The sequence below is a fragment of the Perca fluviatilis genome, chromosome 8, assembly GCF_010015445.1.
Source record: "Perca fluviatilis chromosome 8, GENO_Pfluv_1.0, whole genome shotgun sequence".
Lineage (NCBI taxonomy): Eukaryota > Metazoa > Chordata > Actinopteri > Perciformes > Percidae > Perca > Perca fluviatilis.
Genome location: NC_053119.1, coordinates 12,276,941 through 12,299,367, shown reverse-complemented (window position 1 = coordinate 12,299,367; position 22,427 = coordinate 12,276,941). Strand labels below are relative to the sequence as shown.

At 41.2% G+C, this 22,427-nt stretch overlaps 1 protein-coding gene across 2 annotated transcripts in view; it reads right to left on the bottom strand.

The window, feature by feature from the left end:
• Positions 1 to 22,427, bottom strand: part of LOC120564373 (BTG3 associated nuclear protein) — a 48,980-nt gene that overhangs the window by 15,647 nt on the left and 10,906 nt on the right. For both annotated transcript variants that reach the window (XM_039809268.1, XM_039809269.1), the window contains exons 9-11: positions 17,127 to 17,248; positions 15,239 to 15,310; positions 10,334 to 10,378 (exon numbers count right to left, since the gene is read on the bottom strand). In XM_039809268.1, the coding sequence (XP_039665202.1) occupies positions 10,334 to 10,378; positions 15,239 to 15,310; positions 17,127 to 17,248 (239 nt within the window). The remainder of the gene's footprint in view (positions 1 to 10,333; positions 10,379 to 15,238; positions 15,311 to 17,126; positions 17,249 to 22,427) is intronic.

Here is a 22,427-nt window from a genome sequence, read left to right as displayed (position 1 = left end):
TTGTGGTCTGTGTGAGTGCATACAAAATAAATCTGCCAAAATGCAGTTTGCCAGAAGTCATTGGAAAGACTGATGGGAAATCTAGCTCCGTTAATGAAACTATGTTTGTTCTGGTTATGTGTCAAATATCCTGATTGAGCTGTTTACATGAAACAAGTATTACCCAATTTAATTAACCTAGAATCCATGTAAATGCACTAACTATCGCTGTAAGAATTGCTGTCCCTGTGAGGATCCTGTAGAAGCTGAAACTGATGAATGATGTATGTCTGGGACTGGTGAAGCAGGGCTGCATCAGGCCTGTGCCGATGGTGAGTCACGCTGAATTGCAACTAAAACATCTGGTCCCTTTTACTCACGCAGCCCAGCGACCCTAGGCTCTGCCCACAAGGAAAAACAAAAAAGCCAACCAGCGGAACCCCACAACAAAAAAAGAAAAAAAAAGAGAAACAAAAAAACACACACACACACACACACACACACACACACACACACACACACACACACACACCTACGCACATATTCAGAACTATGGATTCCCTGATCTGTGGCTCTTTATCTCCAGGCCATGATGCCACAAGGACACAAAGCAGACCACTACTCCTTTGAAACAGGATCCACCACTAGACCTCTAAATCCTTGACTGCTTACATACAACCCACTTACACTAAACATTGTTCATAAAACATCTTGTTTGTATCTTTTCATCTCCCTTTCACCCTCCCCTCGGACTGTGAATCACAGGAATTTCCAAAAAAAACCTAACAAATATAAGCAAGACAGAAATAAGATGGGACAACTGAGTAACGGTGGTGGTGGCCGGGACAACAGCAATTTGTTGGACATGGTATTGTTGTTGTTGATTATTGTTAGCATCTGTTCATCCATTCCATCCATTCAATTCCAGTCATTCTTTGTTGAAGTACAACCAGTTATGTCCAGACCGACATTTACCAAAGCTAACCGACACAGACATCGAGGAGCTGATCATTCTCTCACTTTTCCTTGTTTGGCCCTCCTTTTTCTCATCGCCTTCTTTATCAACTCATTGACACTCTGTGCACCATCCCTCTAGACACTCCCTGTATTTTTCGGTTTCTCTCTGTTCTGTGACCCACTTCCCACACTGACCATGAGCAATGCTGCTTAGGAGGGTCCAACAGATGCAACTCACACATGGTGACAGGAAGGGGTGGCAGAGGTTCAACTAGGAGGATGGAGTGAGGTGGGGTTTTTTTTTGGGGGGGGGGGCTGGGCTGTCTTCAGGCTCTTGACAATCATGTCGATGGGCGGCACTCAGGGTCCATCATTGGTAAATGATGCAGGCGAATGAGAGGATCAGTAAATTGGGTAAAGCATTATAGCTGTCTCTTGAGAGGTGTTAGACTAACACGCCATTGGTTTACAGCTTTCTGCCAGGGAGAGTCCTCTAAAAACTGTGAGCTCACTCGACAGTGGATTTGCTGCTCCTCTGTAGCTTTTATTATTACATTATTTTTGTTTCTTTTCAGCTTTCACATATTTGCAAAGGGCAGTGACAGCAAAGCTGGGGGACATCCAAAGCCATTGAGGGCACATTGTATTTGCCTAAGCCCTTTGAGCTAGCAAAGGGCACAACCTCCTTTCTTATGTGGCACTTGGTACTAGGGCTGTTGGAACGAATTCTGAAAGTCCAATAGTAAAAAAATCAATACTATTCGAATGTGATTTTTTTTGGTTGGCTAACATTAGCTAACCTCCCTCTTCTCATGTCACGTCTGATGAACAATAAGTTACGGGAGTGAGAAACACAAGGCATTGTGAACTAACGCTATGTACAGAGTAATGTTAGTATGGGGAGGGGAGAGACTGGGCGGTTGACAGCCTACGGCTGGAAATGGGAAGGATGGGAAATAGTTTCAACATGACTTTAAACTCGACATTCACCGAGCCAAAATGCTTATGTTATCAATAGTTGCTCATTCTGGTTTCCTAACTGCGTCGCGAGTTATAGGAGCTTAGCAGGGAGCTTCATGGAGACAGCTAAAGTTAATGTTAGCTGCCCTACAGCTGTCAGAGTTAGCTTTGACTTCATATTTTACCTTCTAACAGCTGTATTCTCAGTAACGTGACAATCTGCAAGAAACGGGTTGCTTTTAAATCACTTAAATAGTAGTGACAGCCCTGTCTGGATTAGTTATCAATGCTGTTAGCATCGTGGCTAACACTTTTGTTACTTAGTTTATGACAAATCGTTTCGGCTTTGCTTTCTAACATGATGGCATTGTGCTAACCGAGCAACGTTACCCTTTTCACCAGAGCCCTTTAATACACTGGTTAGATAATGTAACATTGTGTAACAAAAAACACATACTTATTGTGGCATTGATAATGCATAAACCTGAGTAGTGTAGTACATATGTATAACAGGTTGCATTTGAGCATTAAAGGGGTGATAGAATGCAAAACCGATTTTACCTTGTCATAGTTGAATAATGACAGTTTAGTGGGTAACTAGGACATACATAGAACCTCTAAATCCCATTGACACCTCTTTCCTCTGCAAATCTCACAATTTGAAACTACCTCTGAAAACGGGCAAATCTCAACAAGCCGCCTAGTTAACGTCAACTCGGCGGCTCCTCCTCATTTGGCTCTAGTCTCTCTCTTTGTCACGCCCCAACATTTGCACAGGCTACACAACTGACCTGAGATCAGTTAGTCTTCTGAATCTAGGTCGTGCAGATCTCAGAAATTGTATACGTTGTTCATCTGCTATTTTACCATTCAATTCACTTCTGAGACTTTTTTATGCGAGAAATCAACTATGTAGAGGTCAAATATGGGCCGTTTTACAAAAATGTATGTCTAATTGCAAATTTTGTCCGACTGTGTGTCGGAGTTCAGCGGCCAGTGCTGCCTGTGTAGCTGCCTCGCCGCCTGGCCTGCCTTCCTTCACAGACCCCGGCCTCCTGTGAGCTCGATTGTGCTCAGTTCACGGCTGGCAGCCCACGGCACTCCATACCCGCGCAAAGTCACCGTTTATTGGGTGAATGGACTACCAAACGCCGCTGCCTGGACAGAGCTCCAGGGCCTGCAGCTCCCCTCTTCCTGCTAAATGGCCCGTGTGTGTGAGTGAGAGCACTGTCAACGAGCTTGTTACGCCAGCAATCTCTTACCACAGGTTCCAGTTAATCTTATAATGTATGTAATTATAATGTGTTGAGTTATTTAAACAAACGATCGGTGAAATAAACGCCTCTTGTCCGTGAGTCTCATTGATAAATGGATGGAGCTCTATAAATGAGAGCTAGCTAGCCTCTTCTTAGAATTCCTCTGAAATTCACAAAAATTTATAAAATTGAAATCGGACACCATTGTTAGCTTTATAAGACCTTGGGGTGGAGGTTATATAAGTTGCGTGACGAAATTCCAACTGTAAATATACTCTAATAATGCCGAAAATGAAGCTAACTATCCACGATTTGTAGCTACACATAGCTAGGATTGAAGGGACAGTCGCAGTTTACGTAACCCCTAGTGTTCACAAAAATCATTAAATTGAAATCTGACACCATTGTTAGCTTTATAAGACATTGGGGTAGATGTTATATAAGTGCCGTGACGAAATTCAAACTGTAAATATATGCCTGTAAAGTTATGCCGGCAGCCGGCCTCGGGGTCCCCGTAGTGCAGTGTAATCCACAAAGGGTGACTTTGCCCTGGGTATGGAGCCCAGCAGGCTGCTGCTTTCTCGTCAGAATGTGTGGAGCTCCTAAAGTCCGACACGTCTTTCAAAATTTGCAATTAGCCATCAATTTTCTTAAAACGGCCCATATTTGAGCTTTATATAGTTGATTTCTCGCATAAAAAAAGTCTCAGAAGTGAATTTGGTAACGAAACATTGCAGTGTTTTGAATATGAGATTCTGTCACGTCTCTAATGTGTGTGTATGGGGATTCACTCAACCAATCAGCGCGCGTCTCTAATGTGTGTGTATGGGGATTCGCTCAACCAATCAGCGCGCAGCTCATCTAAATATTCATGAGCATACCATATTTGGAAGAAAAGCTCTTGTTGAAAATGGGGCCAAAACACAGGCATGCATAAGGGCCAATAAAATATCAACCAGGCCATTTTCAGCCCAACCAATTGGTTACATACCCCATTAGGAGACCATAAGGAACAGTGTGAAATGCCCTATATAATCATTCTATCACCCCTTTAAATATTCAAATATAATATTAAAAAAATTACAAATGAAATTTGAATGGTATGATAGAGGAAGATTGAGAGCTCTACCTGGTACCATGCATGAGTTTTTGTCCGATTCACAGCTTAACTGTCTCAGTTTTCAATCATGAACGGGTCAAAACATCCCTTTCAGACAGACAGTCTCCCTTTCTGGCTTTCCTCTCCCCATCTTTTTTCTCTCTTCCCTCCTCCTCATCAGTCGCTCCTTTCATCTTACAATCCTCCATTTGGTCTGCATCAGTGCAGGGTAAGATCATAGCACAAAGAGAGAAGGGCACCAGATAAGAGGCTACGACAGACAGGGTGTGCAGTAAAAGACTAGTTATTTTATAGTTTCATGAGTCTGCCTTCTCTTCCGTCTACGAGAGAGTTTTTATAGGCTGTTCAGACTTTCAGCTGGCACATTTGTACTAAGTTCAGGACTAAGTTGGCATAGACCGAGATGGAAGCGGATACAGAAACATCTGGAGCTGAACTATACATATTAAACATGCATGAGCAGTCAGAGAAACAAACAAAGTGAATAGTGAAATGTGTGAAGCACACTGCGCTACTCACTGCATGCAGTAAATCTCCAGTGTCAATATGTGTGGACAGAGACAGAGGGGTCAGTCTGCAGCCCGTCTCCTCAACTACAAAGACACCTGGATTTCTTTTGTCAGTAAAGCTGGGGCCTGGGTTTGACCCCTTATCCTTCAAGGCCCTAAATCCTCCCACTAATCTCTTACTGAAAAAAAAAATCATATTTTAAGTTCATCCTGAAGCATTATGTAACAGTGAGCAAAGCATGATTAGTACCAGTTAACTTAAAATAATTTACTCAAACACTGACACACACAACTGACGAGCTGTGAGCGAAAGAACATAGGCGATCACATTCAGGGGTTTTTCAACGAGTGGTTGCGAAACGTATTGATTTCCTGACCAAATAATCACAGAGGGAAGAAATTTATTTTAGCGATGAAGTCTTCAACACAACAAATTTTGTTCTCAGAAATGGGATTCATGAGAAAACCCTTGTGTTGCATCCCGACGGCATGTAACAGGCCTCCTGCAGAGCATTGAACACAGCGAGTAGCAGACTTCTAAACAGAACGAAATCAAACAGAACGAAATCAAACAGAATATACTCATTTCTATTTTCCATGATCTAAAGTAATTGTTGTTAGGAAAACTAACATATCTAGTAGTTCTGTCTAGTCCATTAAGTCAAGACCAACACGGACAATAAAAATGCTTTAGAACATTTTATTGAATAAATTACGAATTAAATTTGGCGGTATGGCTCTGTTCAGAAGAGTCCCTTGACCTTTCATGAGCACCATGAAAGAGCAGAGTCAGGGGACAGCAGCAGCAGCATTAGGGGATACTCACTCAGTTTAAGACTGGGGAGAGCTAAACTATTCCCCCATATGAACAGAGCAGCAACAATGACATAGAAGCAAATGCCACGTTATACACGACAAGGTGGAGCCGGGGAGGAGGTGGGTAGCATAGATGCGAGCAGCAAGCAGTTACAAGCAAACTAAAGCAGCTTTGAGTAGGGTGCCCGGTTTGAATGTAGCCATTTAGCTGCGAGGGGAGTTGACCAGCTGATGCGCTGATGCAGATCAGCTGTGCAGCTCAGCTGATGACCATGTTGTTGGCCAATAGCGGTTTAGCAGCGTCTTGACTACCTGGCCTGCCAGAACTGATGCGACGCTGAAATAGTAGTAGTAGTAGTAGTAGTAGTAGTAGTAACCTAAGTGATATTGAATTGAAAATAAAATAGAATCGGGAATAAAATCAAAAATAAAACAAATGCGGGACTTTATGAATCTGAATCGAACAGGGAAATCATTGACAATGCCCAGCCCTGATACCTAGTATATGTTCTAGGTATAGTCTGCATAGTCTGATGACAAAATAATGACAGCTTTGAGGGGAGAACTCACAGTATGTGTTATTTGTTTACTAACTAACAAACAAAAAGATTGATTTGGCATGTAGTAGTAATAAAACGTAAGTAGTAGTAAGTAATTCAACGATGCATTATCTGTATCCATCCCTAGTGGAGAGGTAAAGAAATCAGTGGAGGATATTACTAAACCGCTTCCATGATGAAGCCTCTAAGGCCAGATTTATGACACTTGACAGCTCAATAAAAGATGTTGTCCAACAAATGTATGATGCTTTTTGCATTCGTATTGTGGCCAGCCACAACTCGCATGACACATCCACACACTGAGATCTGATAGAAAAACCGTGAGCCAGGACACCTCATAATGGGGATTGTGATAATGACTCTCAATGGGGCAAATACAGCAGAGAGACACAAAATAAGCAATGGAAAACATGCACATAAATTAAGAGACCCTGATGGAGCCAGAGTGCAAAAACATCTGTGTGGAGCGGTTTAAAAATCACAACCAGAGAGTGCGACAACCTTTCTTTATCTACGTAACGGATAATGCGGCCAAGGTTCCACTCGAGAGTATGGGCTGACAGTTAATGCGACCTGGAGTGACTGGATGCAGCAGGTGGCCTTTAAAAAACAGGTGTAATCACAGCTAAAAAGTACACGGAAGATTAAAAAAAAGAGAGTGAGATAGGGAGGAGAGGAAAACCGCCCCAGAGAAAGAAAAAAGAGCACTTGTGTGATGAATTGTGCATGCTAGGTTATACTAATAGCCTTCACACTATTTTGCCAGATTACAAAAACAGGGACATAACACATAGCCTATTTGATGTAGGCCTCTCTGTAAACACACACATTAGACATGTACAAAAACACACACATCAGGATTAAGTCTGATCTGTTTTGTCTTTGTCTGAGGTTCTTAACAAATTCTGGTCCAAGATACACTACACCAATCATGATAAAGACATCATTTGTCATTTATATGTGACCATATCTGGTCAAAGTGATGTATCTCCTTGAATAAGTGCTATCACTAACACCATACTTGTTTGGGCCCCGTTTCCCTTGAGGGTCTTTATGTGCTTTCTGGGGTTCATCAGATTTAAGAGCTGACCTAAGTGAATATGAGAATATACAAGCGAGGAGACGCTGCCACTGTAGTGTACCACTGCATGTGTGTGAAAAGCTCGACCTGCAACATGAATTTTAAAAAATAAGTCACTGTGTGTTTGTTTTGGCCCTGCACTCATCATTTTACAGACCCTATCAAAGTATGAGCTAAAAAGAAAGGGAAAATAAAAGAGCTTTTTATTGGACTAGGCTCCCAGACACTGCCAAGGGAATAGAGTCCTTTCTGCAGCTTTTTGTTCTCGCATCCTTTGGTGTCTATCTGCAAGAAACTAATGACTATACATATCACATGCTGTATTTTAAAAAGCCTACACTATACCCTACAGAAAAGCTAAACGTGATAAAGGAGATGGAAATGTGCAAAAAAACAAAACAAACAAAAAAAAACACGCTCATGTTCTCCGTGAACTGATATGAATTGCTGGAAATGTGTGTTGTGGTGCAAAATCTAAACCAAACTCTGGCCAAAACTTCCTAGATCAGAGAGAGAGAGAGAGAGAGAGAGAGAGAGAGAGAGAGAGAGGAATGCCGCTGTCAGCAGGTCATTTGAGGACACAAGCAGACATTTGAGTGTGTGAGAGAGAAGAAGCATGGGGATGTGTGGACTACCTCAATCAATTGAAAACACACACACACACACACAGCCAGTAAAACGATACACACAACAAAAACTCATATAAAACAGATGCATCCACACATCACAAATGTGCGCGCGCACACGGATAGCCAATGATGCTTTGAACCAATGAGTGACTTTGAGGATTGAAATCTTAATCAGACAAATCCAGAACTGAGCAGCACAAAGCAAATGGTTCCAGACAGTGGGTGGCTTGTAACCACATTTCTTTTATATATTACAAAGAAGGGGTGATGATTGTCTTAGTTGTCAAGTGCAGTGTTGGGAGGTCCAGTGATTCTTCAGAAAGTAAAGTCACAATCACAATATTACTTACTGCATTTAAACAAAAAGGTATTACTTTACTGAGTGAACAAATAGGTTGTTCCTTGCATTACACTCTTAAGCCTCTTAAGTCTCTTCACTGGCATAATATCTACGGAGAAAACTCCTTCGTCTCATTCTGCCTTCAGTTCATGCCAGAAATTTCTGAATTATGAGTAGAGTGCACACAAGCCAACAGTGTGGCGAATATAATTCAGTCTGAATTTAAGGCTGTAGACTTTTGTTATTTTTGACTATTTTTACTACAAACCTTGGAAGTAAAAAGTAATGAAACTCAAAGGGCTGCGTTGATGGAGGCATGTTGTTTAAGGTAGCGGTGATACGATGAAACACGGCTGGTTCGTGCAGTCATTTTGTCTGTCGGTACATTGTTTTAGTGCACAATGCAAAAGTAATGTCATGAATGCTGCAGCTTCTTTCATTTAGAAGTTCATGTGGAATTCATTGTCTTCAAAAAAAGTAAATAATAATGTGTAGTTTTCGCGTAATGACCCCAACAGTAAATACTCTCGGTTTAGCCTCCATTCACATTTTAGAAGGAAAAAATACCCTCTACTGGCTGTTACATAAAACACCTGTCCTAACAAAATAACACAAAGCAGTTCAACCACCAGATGGGCAGCGTAGGAAAGAACTTCCTTCCTTAAAGTCTTGATTCTAGACAAACGTGATGAAATCATGAATGTGAAAGTATGTGTTGGTCTGCAGGCATTCATATGTGGCCTGCATTGGTCATACACAGGCCAGCTCTGCTTTGATCGAGACTCAGCGGAAAGAACAGAGAAACAGGATGGGCCCCTCGGTCCAAAACATCCCAGACAGAGCTGGGGGGGGGGGAGAGATGGACGAAGACATAAGCACGTCAGCCACTGAGAGGTTGTGTTGCTCGGGCTGTGTGGGCGTATGTTTCTAATTAGTATATCATTATTATATCCAACTGTATGGTAGATTGTGATGTTTTTGAATGGCAAAAAAATTAATTACCAAGCCTGGTCAATACGACCAAAAACCAAGATAAAAAGGATGAAAGATTAAAAAACCTATATAAAGTTTACCAATTACCAATAGTCACATTTTTGGGTCCAGTCCTAATTTAATTAATTGGTTATTTATAAGAAAACTCCACAGGATCCCATTAAATACCTTAACTTACACTTACAGCGACAGTGCAATAGAGGATACGAATGTGACATCACCGTACACAGAAGTCACTGTGGTTCACTATCCTGAATGGCAAAAACACAAACATTCAGCATCTGCCAGGTGCAGTCACATGGAAAAACAAACACGGCTTGGTAAAGAGTTGTTGTGCAATCACCGCGCAAACAGATCCAGCAAAGAAGTCAGGCACATGTTTTTTTTTCAGAACCACCACACCACACAAGAAAATATACAGCATCAGTCTAGTGAGACAATTTAAATCCTGGAACTGAAACATTCATACATAGCTGCCATTCTGTGTCAGATATGTTGCATTTTCTATTTGGACTACTCAGTGATTTTGTGCATTTAGTGTTCAATTAAAGCCTCTGGACACCCACACAGGGGATTTCAGTTATTCTGGCTGATTAGACCTCTGCTCAGGTTGAAGGAGTGCTGGAGCTTTAATGGGAATTTAGTAGGTCACAAATCTTCATCTACCAATAACAATGATAAAGGTGTCATTTGTCCTGGCGTAACAGGTGCAACAAAGCTAACAAGAGACTCGGGAAGATGTCAATCAATCAGTCTGGGAAGAGGTCCAATGAGCCAGATTAACTGAAAAAACCTGTGTGGGTGTTCAGAGCCTTTAAGGAACATAAATAGACAGAACCGGCAAAATGTCATTGACAAAGAGCCTGCGCAGACAGCCATCAGACATACGAATCACTTGTGAAAGTTCTGATGAAGACTACTGTGTAAAGCGGACTGATTGGTGCACCACCATTTCTCTAACAAAAAAAACACACATATCCACTTTTACTGTTATCCAGCCATAGTTTTTTAAGAATTTGTACTTTATGCACAAAGGTATTAAGCACTGATGCAAATATGTGGTGTATAATCTACAGCATGGATTCATCTGTATACTATAACTTCTATTTGTTTTACTGTGAACGTGTTCTTACCTGTCCATCCTGACCAAACTGCACCTGGTGGATCTGGAGATTTCCCTGAAATAGAAAAGTGACATGTCATGTCATGTCAAAAGCCTGATGCCATATTATATACACAGAAGTATTTAGCCATTTTAACCAGCAAACATAAAGCCCCTTAAAAATGATACACCTTGCCCTCCTATTGGCCCTAACCTGCATGGATTACTAAAACCTGCATTGTCATAAGGTGATTCAAAACATTAAATAGTGCTAAACTGAACTCTTGTTATCAACAGCAACAACAGAGTTGACAGTGTCAATATCGGAGATGTATCAACTGTTTTTTCCGGGACTCTGAGCATTCAGGGTTTGGCAGAGGAGTTTTTCATACACAATGACATAAGAATGAGTGGAGTGGAGTGAGGTGGAGGCAATGTCCTTGTATATAAACTTGGCACAAAAAGTAAGGAAATTTGTGTTTGGTAGATTATTTATCTGTGGTAACAATGCTTTTTGGCAATACATCTTATACCGTTGGAAAGCCTGTTTAGTTCCCTTTCAAATGGTGGCCCATTTGTAAGGAACATGCATTTGTGGGATGAGCAGCAGCGCTGAGTATGTGGGTTGCGCCCATGAAAAATTTGCCAAATCTAAATCAAACCGCTTATTCTGCCATTGACTCCTTTGGTGTTTGGTGGATTGGATGATTGTGCCTACGGCAGTTGGATCATAGCGTCAAAGTGTGGAGAAGGCGTGAAGAATTCTACGCTGATTGCTGCACCGATAGAGTAACACCTTTTGGTGGAGGCAGTGTGATGGTGTGGGCCGGCATCTCCCTCACTGGAAAAACGAGGCTTGTCATCATTGGAGGCAATCTCAATGCAGAGAGATATAGAGATGAGATTCTGCAACTAGTGGCAATCCCATATCTCCACAGCCCCGGGGGGTTTTTTTTTTTCTTTTAAGGGAACGAACCCATATTGATAGGAATTTATACATTCAAATTTATTGCCAAAAAGCACTGTTACCACAGAGAAATAATCTACCAAACACAAATTTCCTTAATTTTTGTGACAAGTTTACGTCAACGATATGTCATTTCTCTTGTAAACAAAAACAGAAACCAGCTCACAAATGCACAAGCCCAACGCAGTCTCATCGAGATGCAATGACCACCGTAAAGTCTCTGAACACCCACAGTGATGTTTACAAGACCACATAAGAGAGGACATCATACAAGCCATATTTAGCCAACCCCAACTTTCAGTTGTTTTATCTTGCTAATTGTATTTTATGTATATATATCAAATGTTGTCGGAGAGGAGTGTAATCTCTCAAACAGCTCATTTCCTTTTTTTAAGCACGCTAAAACCAATGTCTTTGATGAAAGGGGCCCGTTCTCAATGAAAACATATTCTATGAGTGGCAGTTGGGAGAAGTGGGATTTTGTTGCTAAGCTTTGAACTCCAAAAAACAAACAATGTCATGAAATAGGAAGGAGAAGGGGGGAAAAAATCTGGGCGCAGCCACAAAGAGCAGGAAAGGCTTTAGAGCTTTTCTGCCTCCACTTAACTCTGCCTCTCTCACTCAATCGTGCATTTCTTCCTCTGAGTTTCCTTCGGCAAAACTCAACAGGAAATAAGAAAAACACTTGGTAAAGGTGTCGATTGCTTTTGCACAAATGTTAAGCTGTCATGCACGGGTGACACGTATCATACACAGGATGTGATTAGATGCGTTTGTGTGGACATAGACTGTCGACTTGAAATAAATCTCTCTTCCACATCCTCAAAAAAATTACTAACAATGATGCTGATGTGGAAATTCCTCTCCAACTCAGCAGTTGTGGTTTGGAGTTAGATTTTGATTTCAACTGGCAGGCCAATGCTGTGAGTGCCTCTCTGGTGAGGGACATGTGTCATCTCGGCATTATGTCCATACAAAATTTACAACATCAGATATTTCTGATGGGGCTATCGGCATGAAATTTTCACCAGATGTCAGTAACAACCCAAGTAATCCACACATACAAAGATATCAAAACAAATAAGTCCATAAATTAAGTTGTGTGTAATGAAGTGAAATGACACAGGGAAAAAGTATTGAACACACTTGCTGAAATGTATTTAATACTTAGTAGAAAAGCCTTGGTTGGTAATGACAGCTTCAAGACGCCTCCTGTATGAAGAAACTAGTCACACACATTGCTCAGCTGTGATTTTTGCCCATTCTTCCGCACAAACTGTCTTCACATCTTGAAGGTTCCGGGGGGCATCTTCTATGGACTCTAATCTTCAGTTCTTTCCAGAGGTTTTCAATTGGATTCAAGTCAGCTGAATGACTGGGCCATTCTAACAGCTTGATTTTCTTTCTCTGAAACCAACTGAGAGTTTCCTTGGCTATATGTTTGGGATCATTATCTTGCTGAAATGTCCACCCTCGTTTCATCTTCAGCATCCTGGTGGATGGCAGCAGATTCTTATCAAGAATGTCACGGTACATTTCTCCATTCATCCTTCCTTCAATTATACGAAGCCTGCCAGTGCCAGATGCTGAAAAACAGCCCCACACCATCATGCTCCCACCTCCAAACTTCACTGTTAGTATGGTGTTTTTAGGTTGATGTGCAGTGCCATTTCTCCTCCAAACATGGTGTATGCTATGACAGCCAAAGAGTTAAATTTTGGTCTCATCTGACCAGATTACATTCTCCCAGTATGTCATTGGCTTGTCCAGATGTTGTGCATTCCCATTATCATTCCACTTTATTACACATACATTTTGTCATGGACATACATGTTTTGATTTCTTTGTATGTGTGGATTACTTGGGTTGTTACTGACATCTGGTGAAAATTTCCAATAGCCCCATCGGAAACACTGGCAAAAATGTTGACACGTTCAATATTTAATTTCCCCGCTGTATAACCCCATGCAAAAGCAGGCGGATATATAAACATTACGGAACATCTGCACAAAGGTAAGCACTGATGCAAATATGTGGTGTATAATATACAGCATGGATTCATTTGTAAACTGTAACTTCAATTTAGTTTATTGTGAACGTGTTCTTACCTGTCCATCCTGACCAAACTGCAGATTATACACCACATACGGCATCAGTGCTTACTTTTGTGCAGATGTTCTGCAATGTTTATATATCCGCCAGCTTTTGCACCGAAATTTACCAAAGTTTATAACCCCATGCAAAAGCAGGCGGATATATAAACATTACAGAACATCTGCTTTTGCTAAAATGTAATAATGACTTAAATGTTTTCAGGTATTAGTGAGGTGCATTATGCTTCATTGGGATGGCTATTTGCATGGGCAATCAGAAACATCCAGGGTTCAAAAGACATAAATGTTTAGCGACTCTTACCAAACCTATTTGACAGATGAAAAACAATAGTTTGCTCTATTAAATGGCCCTTCATTTCTTTAGTAGTAGACTAGCTTATAGTCTCCAAAATGTGAGCTGTGCAAGCACAAATTTCATCAAATCATTGGGATATAATGGGTGTGGCTAAACATTTAAATAGTAGTTATTCCACAGAGCTGAAAGGGGATCAATCCTAATTTTCTGAAGAAGCACTTTGCAAGCTTTGAACGTGACAGAGAGCCTCATCAAAAGGAAACTGTAGCTCTGTGGAGTAATGCCTTGGACAGCAGTTCTTGTTATTGACCAAAATAATGTAAAGGAAACTGAGCTATTTATTTTTGCACAATTGTAGTGTCATCATGAAAAATTATATATCTTCAAGCATCCTTTTGTTCGGAATTTGTTTATTACTGTTCTCAACAAAAAAAAGCTTAACGAATGATTCAGTTAACGCAAATATATCAATTCCACAGTTTATAAGCTAAATAAAAAGAAATGTCTCTGTTAGAGATGCACCGATTACAACTTTCTAGGCCGATTTGCAGTTTTCATTGAGTTAGGCCAGCCGATGCAGATTGCGCCTTTTTTTTTTTTTTTACTTTTTAAAACCACCAATTTTTTTTTTTTTTTTTTTTTTTTTTTTATAATTTTTTTCAAAAAAAATTAAAAAATGTTTTAACAGAAAATGGATCACTATAAAATAGAACTATATAAATTACTCCTGGTGTGGGAAATTCACACATCTAAAGTGCAATGTTAGAACCATTTCCTTCTTTTCACATCCAATATCCAACTAAAAAAAAATATGATTTTGGTTTTTGGTGTCATCCCTCCACGCCCTACTTTTTCCTTGCAGGTGTTGCATATTGCAAACTTGTTATCTTCTGCACACACGCTGAAGAATTTCCAAACAGCTGAGATGTTGCAGGTTAATTCACGAGGTTCCCTACATGGTTACGTGCGACACACAGCGGAAAAGTTGAGAGAAAGGAAAAAGAGACTGCGCTGTCACGTCCGGTGTGTGCGTGCGTCCTTGAGAACTGTAACTCGTATAACTTATGTTGTCAGTTAATTGTAGCGTTGACCGGCATGAAATGGATGCATGGATGATGGATGCCGGTCGACGGTCATGGCCGAGCACGTGAAAACTGGTGAATCTCTAGTTTCTGTGCCTGTAAAGTCATGTAGAAATTGCAGAGGGCAATCCGGGGTGCATTTGCTGACTCAACATGCTCACTCAGATATAATGGAGTATTTCAAATAGCCAGGCAAATAATGCAAGTCATCAGCTTGCCCGAAGTCGACCAAATTACAAACCAGACTTCCAACACAACATACTGACATTCCCACACTAAAGTAGACAACAGTATTTTTCTTCCCAGTAAACCACTTCTTTCTCAAGCATGAGTTCCCTGAAACCCTTACATGCACTATTATACTGGAGACTAATATTTGCTAAGAAATGTAATACACAAGGAAGAATGACTTAAGAAAAGAAGTGGCTGATTGTTTCTCTTTTCTCTCTCATTCTCACACTCACACTCACACACTTGCCTCACTGTCCTGTGTGATCTGCACCTCCTCTCCTTGTGGCACCTGGGCAATGTGCAGCTGACCCTGTGGAATCTGAGAGACACAGATGAAGGATGAGAGACAGATGAAGCAGGAAAAACTACACAAATATGACCAAGAAATCAATACATTTGCAAAGGCATGCATTTTTCTCAAACTATTTTCAACTACAGAGAAATCTACATATAATTATCTACCATTTTAAATTGTGATGAAAGGATAGCTTCAGAAATGTATATAAATAGTCAGACGCCATGTGAACATTGAAACAGGTTTTGCTTGCTTTAATCATTCCTCCTCTTCATACTGGCCATTAAGAAATCCATTTCTAAAGTGCGTCTAATATTAGGGATGTCGATCAAAATCCAGTCCTTGCTTTGTGCAAAAATGTATTGTATGAAGCTTCAGTAGTCTTAAGATAAACAAATCAAGTGGCTCACATTTACATTAAAATCACAGAAAGGGTGGGAAAGGAAGGGATCTCTTAATGCCAGTATGAAGTGGAGCGATGACCACAGCAAGCAAAACCTGTTTCAATGTTCATATGGGCATAAGACCATTGTTTTAAGAGAATCTTGAAACATTGTGAATCTATCCTTTAAGCTTTATTTTAGCTGCAATGTACAGAATGTGGTTAAAAATAATTAAATAGCAGTCCTTGTGTGGTGCGTGTAATCCAGCTACACATTTTGTTTGTTATTATCAGACATTGTTTGCGGCACTGAATCAAAGCCAGTAAGTATACTTCATTTCCTCTGCCGTATTAGCAGCACTCATAAATTTTAAGATCAGCTGCACCCTTTATACTCTGCAGTGCCGGGAGGGTAAAAACTGCACACGGAGCTCCTGAAAATCATTCTCTCTCAGCCTTCCACCTTCTCCCTAACTTCTCTTCGTGCCTGTCCGCCCTCCATCTTTGATGCCTGTTCCTTCCTTTCTCAGGTGAGTCACTTATCAGTTCCTCCAAAACCATGCATCACGTAGCAACCTATTAACAACAGATATACTCAACACTGTAAATTATGAGCTAACTTCGTAGCACTGTCATTACACAGAGTGGGTGTATATCATGTAGTTTAATCACATTTTTTTGTTGGTAAGAATGACTTTGTAACCCACACACATGCACTTGTAGCTCTTAGAAAATGAACTTTTATTTAATTTCCTAATGAAGAAAGCCCTCATGACAAACATTGTCTCACAGCTTGTGTGTATAGTATCTGTCACCAGCGGTTTGGCTATACAAGAACGGGCCAATTATTGCCTGTAACCTTAATGATAAACCCTGACCTAATACAGGGCACTTTATCAATTTGATCAATTCCACAGACAGTGTAACTTAAAAACTCTGCTATCTTTAAGACAACAGGCAATAGACTTTAATCGACTGACCGGCTCCTCATTTGTTAAAATTAGGTATTTGGGGTGATTTCAGGGCACAATGAAGACAAGATATGAGAGGTCCGGTCATTTCCTCCTTGTCAGCCCACCCATAACGCTGTAGCGGGCCTGACTGTGACTTTTGGCCACAGCAGCTGTAAGGTCATCCAATCCCTGAGCGTGGACAACGCCTTCGTTGACATGAGCTGCACTATACTATACTGCTGTATGTGTCACTGTGGTGGGTGGAAAGAGCTGTCCCCCTGCACTACAAACCCTTCTCTATGGGGCCCTCATATGACAGCAGTGAGAGAAAATAAATATCAGAATAAAGTGAGCTAATTGTAAGATACACATCTGATAAATATTGTGAGAAAGGAGGATAAATACTCATACCGTAAGAGAGCACTTTGTTGTGTGTTTGCCTATAAATAAATAAAGGTTTGCTTAATTCAGAGAAAGATTGAGGGATGAAATGCCTGACACTCACCACCTGAACTTGTCCATCTTCGCCAATACGGTGGAACTGGACTTGTTGATTGGCCAGTGTGTAGTGCAAGGTCTGCTGGGTGGCAGTCTCAATGTGGCCCGTTTCTTCTCCCACGCCTCCCTCTGGTTAGGAGGACAAAACGTATGGTCATTGGTGCGTTCATGTGTACAGTAGAGTCCGGATCGGGCCGAATTTTTCTGTCCGAGCCCGGCCCGCGTCCAACAGGCATTAATAAATTAGTGTCCGAGCCCGACACAGTTAAAATCTCATTTTATTCTCATACTAATGACACATGTACGAGAGGAAAGCCCGCTTTTATTAAGCAACTGTAGGAAGGCATTCGGAAATGTCAACAGATGAGCGCATCAGAGCACACGGGGCCACAAGCGCACATTAATAAGCGGTTTTAAATTTCCTTTCCTGCTTGCTTCTTTTCCGACCGTGATCAGAAAACCAGGGGAGACAAATGAATGAACTTGGCTTTCAGTCTGGGGTTTATTTCGGACACCGCACACACTGTGTACAAAACTTATTCCACCAACTCTGCTGCGGTCGCATCTACACGTCTGCTTCCTCTTTCTCTCTTCTGCCCACCTACCCCACCTACCCCACACACACACACACACACACACACACACACACACACACACACACACACACACACACACACACACACACACAGCACCATTTTACAAAAAATGTCTTAACGTGCTGATGTGACCGAGCCCAACCTGAACCCGACCATAATTTCTAAATCTCTGTCCGAACCCGGGTATACATGCCTTAGTGTACAGTGGAAGTAAGTCAGGAATACAGTGCAAAGGATTCAAGCGCACATAAGAAAAAAAGGATGAGATGACACAGACACACAAACCAACACACAAACCAACACACACACACACACACACACAAACCAACACACACAAACCAACACACACACACACACACACACTAGCAGAGGCCTTAGCAACCTCTTGTATAAAAAAAACCTGGCTAATGTCCAGGCCATCTGCCTGATGATGCCGTGTTTATACTTTATCAACCGCCTAAATACACAATGAGGACTCTCTAGCTAGCCATCCAAACACACTCATGGTCTAACAGCCAAACACAAACTCCAGGCCTCAGTCTAAACACCCGCTATCACACCAGCAGTCTGAAACCCCTGCATGGACTCGTCACATTAACCATTGCAGCTCCAACCACAAGACATTAAAGACACCATGTCAGCAATCAAAGGCAGAGAGCAGAGTAGGGCTGGGCGATATGGAGAAAATCAGATATTACGATATTTTTGACCAAATACCTTGTTATCGATATTGGGGTGATATTCTAGGGTTGACAATTGGTGCTTCCACAAAATATTTACACAATAAGATGATAATAAATAATCATCAGTAATGTGGACATAATGTCTAAGTGGGGAGAAGGCAAATAATAGAACAGCTAGAGCTCTGGTCTGGTTAAGTTCAGAAAATGACATTACTATACTAACCCTAACCCTATTACTATACATTACTATAATGCAGCATTTAAAACCAGGAAAAGACAACACTTATGTCATATCACGATATTACGATATCCAAAATCTAAGATGATATCTACGCTCATATCACAATATCGATATAATATCAATATATTGCCCAGCTCTACAGCAGAGTCTGCATCAAAGGCCACAAAATAAACAAAATCACACCTTCTCTAGTAGGATGTCAAAATGTGCAGCAATAAAAAGACTATTTGGGAGAAGTGAGGACTAAAGGATTAAAGGGCCTATCTTGTAACAGACTTTACAGTAGTTAACAGCAGAGATGTTCACAAGTCATTTTTTGGAAGTCCAAGTCAAGTCTCAAGTATTTGAGGGGCAAGTCCAAGTCAAGTCTCAAGTCTTTTGCAACAAGTCCAAGTCAAGTCTCTGGTCATCTGATCTGTCCCTAACACTGTATTCTTAAATATTATGAATTCAAAGCATGTCCTGTAGCTACCATCCATACAGTACAGTATCAAATTCAGTTGTAGGATAACTTTATGGGGTCTACCTAACACATCCCTTTACCCCTCGGACCTGGTGAAATATTAACTTAAGTCTGTCACATCATATGGATGCAACTATAAAGATACAATTTGCCTGTTCCCAGCATTAGCACAACCCTTTGCGATGGTTAGCTTGTTACAGTACCGGTGACGATATATGCTAAACGTAACGTCTCTTTCACTCAAAAAAACGTCTAATGTCAAAGTGGAAATCAAGAGAAAAGTGGCAGCGCCACACCAGTTACAGAACATGCATCTCAGTGTTAGTCCAAATTACGCACAATAAGCAGTTTGAATTTTTATAATCACTGAGTGTGGATGCCATTTACGTCTCCATAGTCATGATTAAGGGGGGCCACTGATCCGTTGTCACGCATGGATGAAATAATGAAATAGTAAATAGGACTACAGTAACAGAAATATGTGCAGAATTAAGACAGTCAAGACGGCCCAGTGTTTGGTGGACCGGGTACACCTTGTTCGCTTAACAGCCTACAAATCATCCACGGGATCAATGATGCATCACATGAGTTTGCCCACCCGACACAGCGTTTGTTCCTGGGGAGATGGATCTGTGCGTCCCGCCTCCTGTGCGCCATGGTTGTCTGAGCCTCAGCAACTACTAACTATAAAGATACAATTTGCCTGTTCCCAGCATTTGCACAACACTTTTCGATGGTTAGCTTGTTTCCTGTGACGATATATGCTAAATGTTAACGTCTCTTTCACGTTAGCGAGTGACTGACCCATCTGGGTGCGTTTTGAGATGCCTGATGAAGTCCAACGTTGTTGATCCGGCATCATTTATCTCGGTGCCACACACCTTTGCATGTAGCTGTTCGCTTACTGCCACCGTTTACCAGATTATTGAAAGCAAAACTAATGACAAAAGGCACAACTCCGGGAGGGACTTGGTGTCGCCATCGTCAATGCATTTTTTGATATGTGAGTCATACGTTTCCCCAACGTATATGCGCCAATAAAAGAAAATAGAAATGCATGAATTCAGATTTAAAAAGCAATAATTGCATGAAAACTGGTTGTTGAGTCGCAAGTCAAGTCTGAAGTCAGCTGTTTGTGCGACTTCAGTGCGACTCCAGTCCAAGTCTCAGACTTGAGTCCCCATCTCTGGTTAACAGTGCTGAGAAATGCAGTCTACTACTACGATTACTTTTTTGAGCATGAAAAAATAAATGTCTTTAAATGATACACATATCACATACACTTCAAAATTTCTGTTTTGTGTTATGCTGCTTTGAAAAGTAAGGCTGTCTCCCATCTTTCGTTGTTACTGCTATGTGCTGTACTATGTAAATAATCCTTGGTGCTTTTGTTTGCCAGATGAGGAAGCAAGAGCCAGGTGGCTTGTGAAAACTACAGCTTTGGTCTGAGCTCTCATTGCTGGTTTGCTAATAAATAATGGTTTTAAAAGCAGAAGAATTCCCTCTACCCGATCCATTAACATGTAATCTGATTAGGGAAGGAAATATCGTTTGGTGTGTGTCTTTGCATGTTTGTGCATGCACCATCTGAACTAGTATTTGTGTTATACACTCTGGGGTGTGTGGCCTGAAAAGGAAGGGCCTGACAATCCACCCCTAGTGTGTGCTCACAGGATATTTGGGTTTCCCCTGCCGTCTTACTTTTCCCTGGTCAGAGGTGAGAGGTGATGGCTCACAGGGAGAGAAGGACAGCAGGCATTGTGTGCAGATTACAACCATCTGCAGCAATACACACTGTATCTGAATTTGGGTTCAGGTCTTAAAATAGCTTTCATATAGCTGATGAAATAAGACCTGTATGAGTGTATTGTGTGTGACTGTCATTGTCCTGCATACATGCATACAAAGTAATAAAACAGGCACTGAGAGAAAAAGGGAACTTTGAATCCTTTGTCTTTCGGTGCAAAACAGCCAATGAATGAGAAAAGGGCGCATGTAAATTATGTAACGTGGTAGTTCCCTGGTCATGCCAAAACTAGTCTATATCCACGACCTTCCACTTCCGGGATTGCTCCGTTGCCGCCAGACATTCCAACATATATCTTTCTTTTCGGCTGGATGTCCGTTACCATACGCTTTCTTTGTGTTGGAATTTTAAATGTATTTGTGAGGACTATGGTTAACTGCTCCTCAGATCTCTGCAGGGTAAATCTAGACAGCTAGCCAGACCATCTGTCCTATCTGAGTTTTCTGTCACATGACTAAAACAATTTCTGAATGTACAGACTACCATGAAGACTGTCATTGGTTTAAAGAAATGCCAATAAACCAGAGGACGTTTCTCTCCCATCCCGAAATGCTTTGTGGACTAGCCAGACCCTCCTCGGCAGCGCTGTGGAGGAAGGTCTGCCAATGCAAGAATATGCCAAAACTGACCAACTGAAAATCTGCACCTAATCTATTTTGGCCAGTGTAATGCTAATGGAAAGCCTCTAGGTGGACTAACCAGTAACAATGTATAAACATATTCATTGGTGGCCATCCATGGTAAACCTGGGTCACAACCAAAAGAAAGCTTTCACTATCAAGATGATAAAGAGGCCGACTTAACTGAAATCCTCCTCCAAGTTTGCAGAAAGAAAACACCCTTTTAAATAGGTGGAGCATCAGTTCAAATTCACAGATCAAAGTTGAACAAATCTGAAAAATCTGAAATCTTTTTACTTCCTTCAATTTAAAAAAAAATAATTGCAGATTTTCAACCTTATTTCTATCTATCTGCTTTAGGGATATAGCTGCAAAGTCTGCTCTACGAAATAACTACAGAGTGCTTCTTCAGTTTGGGTAGCTGTGGGGCGCAATGCCGCGCAGAAACTTCCTGTTCTCTTCTCTTGTATTGCAAACTAGCTACGTTTCCATTAGCGAAAATATGCAGAGGATGATATGGACGAGGAGTTTTTACAGTGCACATTTTTACAGGCTTACTTGGCTATTAAGCCGTATTCAGCCAGCGGCAAGGAGCCTCCAGAACCTGAGCTGCCGCTCGGTGAAAGGGACTAACTTCAATTTAGATGTAGGAATTTAGATGTTGAATTTAGGTGTATGGTTGTATTTTTTTGTTTAGGTGTACGAATATTGTGAGTTTATTTTGTTTTCTAAAAAGCTAAGAGTGCTTAGCAACTCACTGCTCACTCGCAATGCATCCTGGTTCATGTAGGCGTGGCTGCCACATCTCTGCAAGCAGGAGACTTTGTTTTCTCAGTCAATATTGCACGCACTGGGGAATTTTTTTCTTCATGGACTGCATTTACCATCAGCACTGATT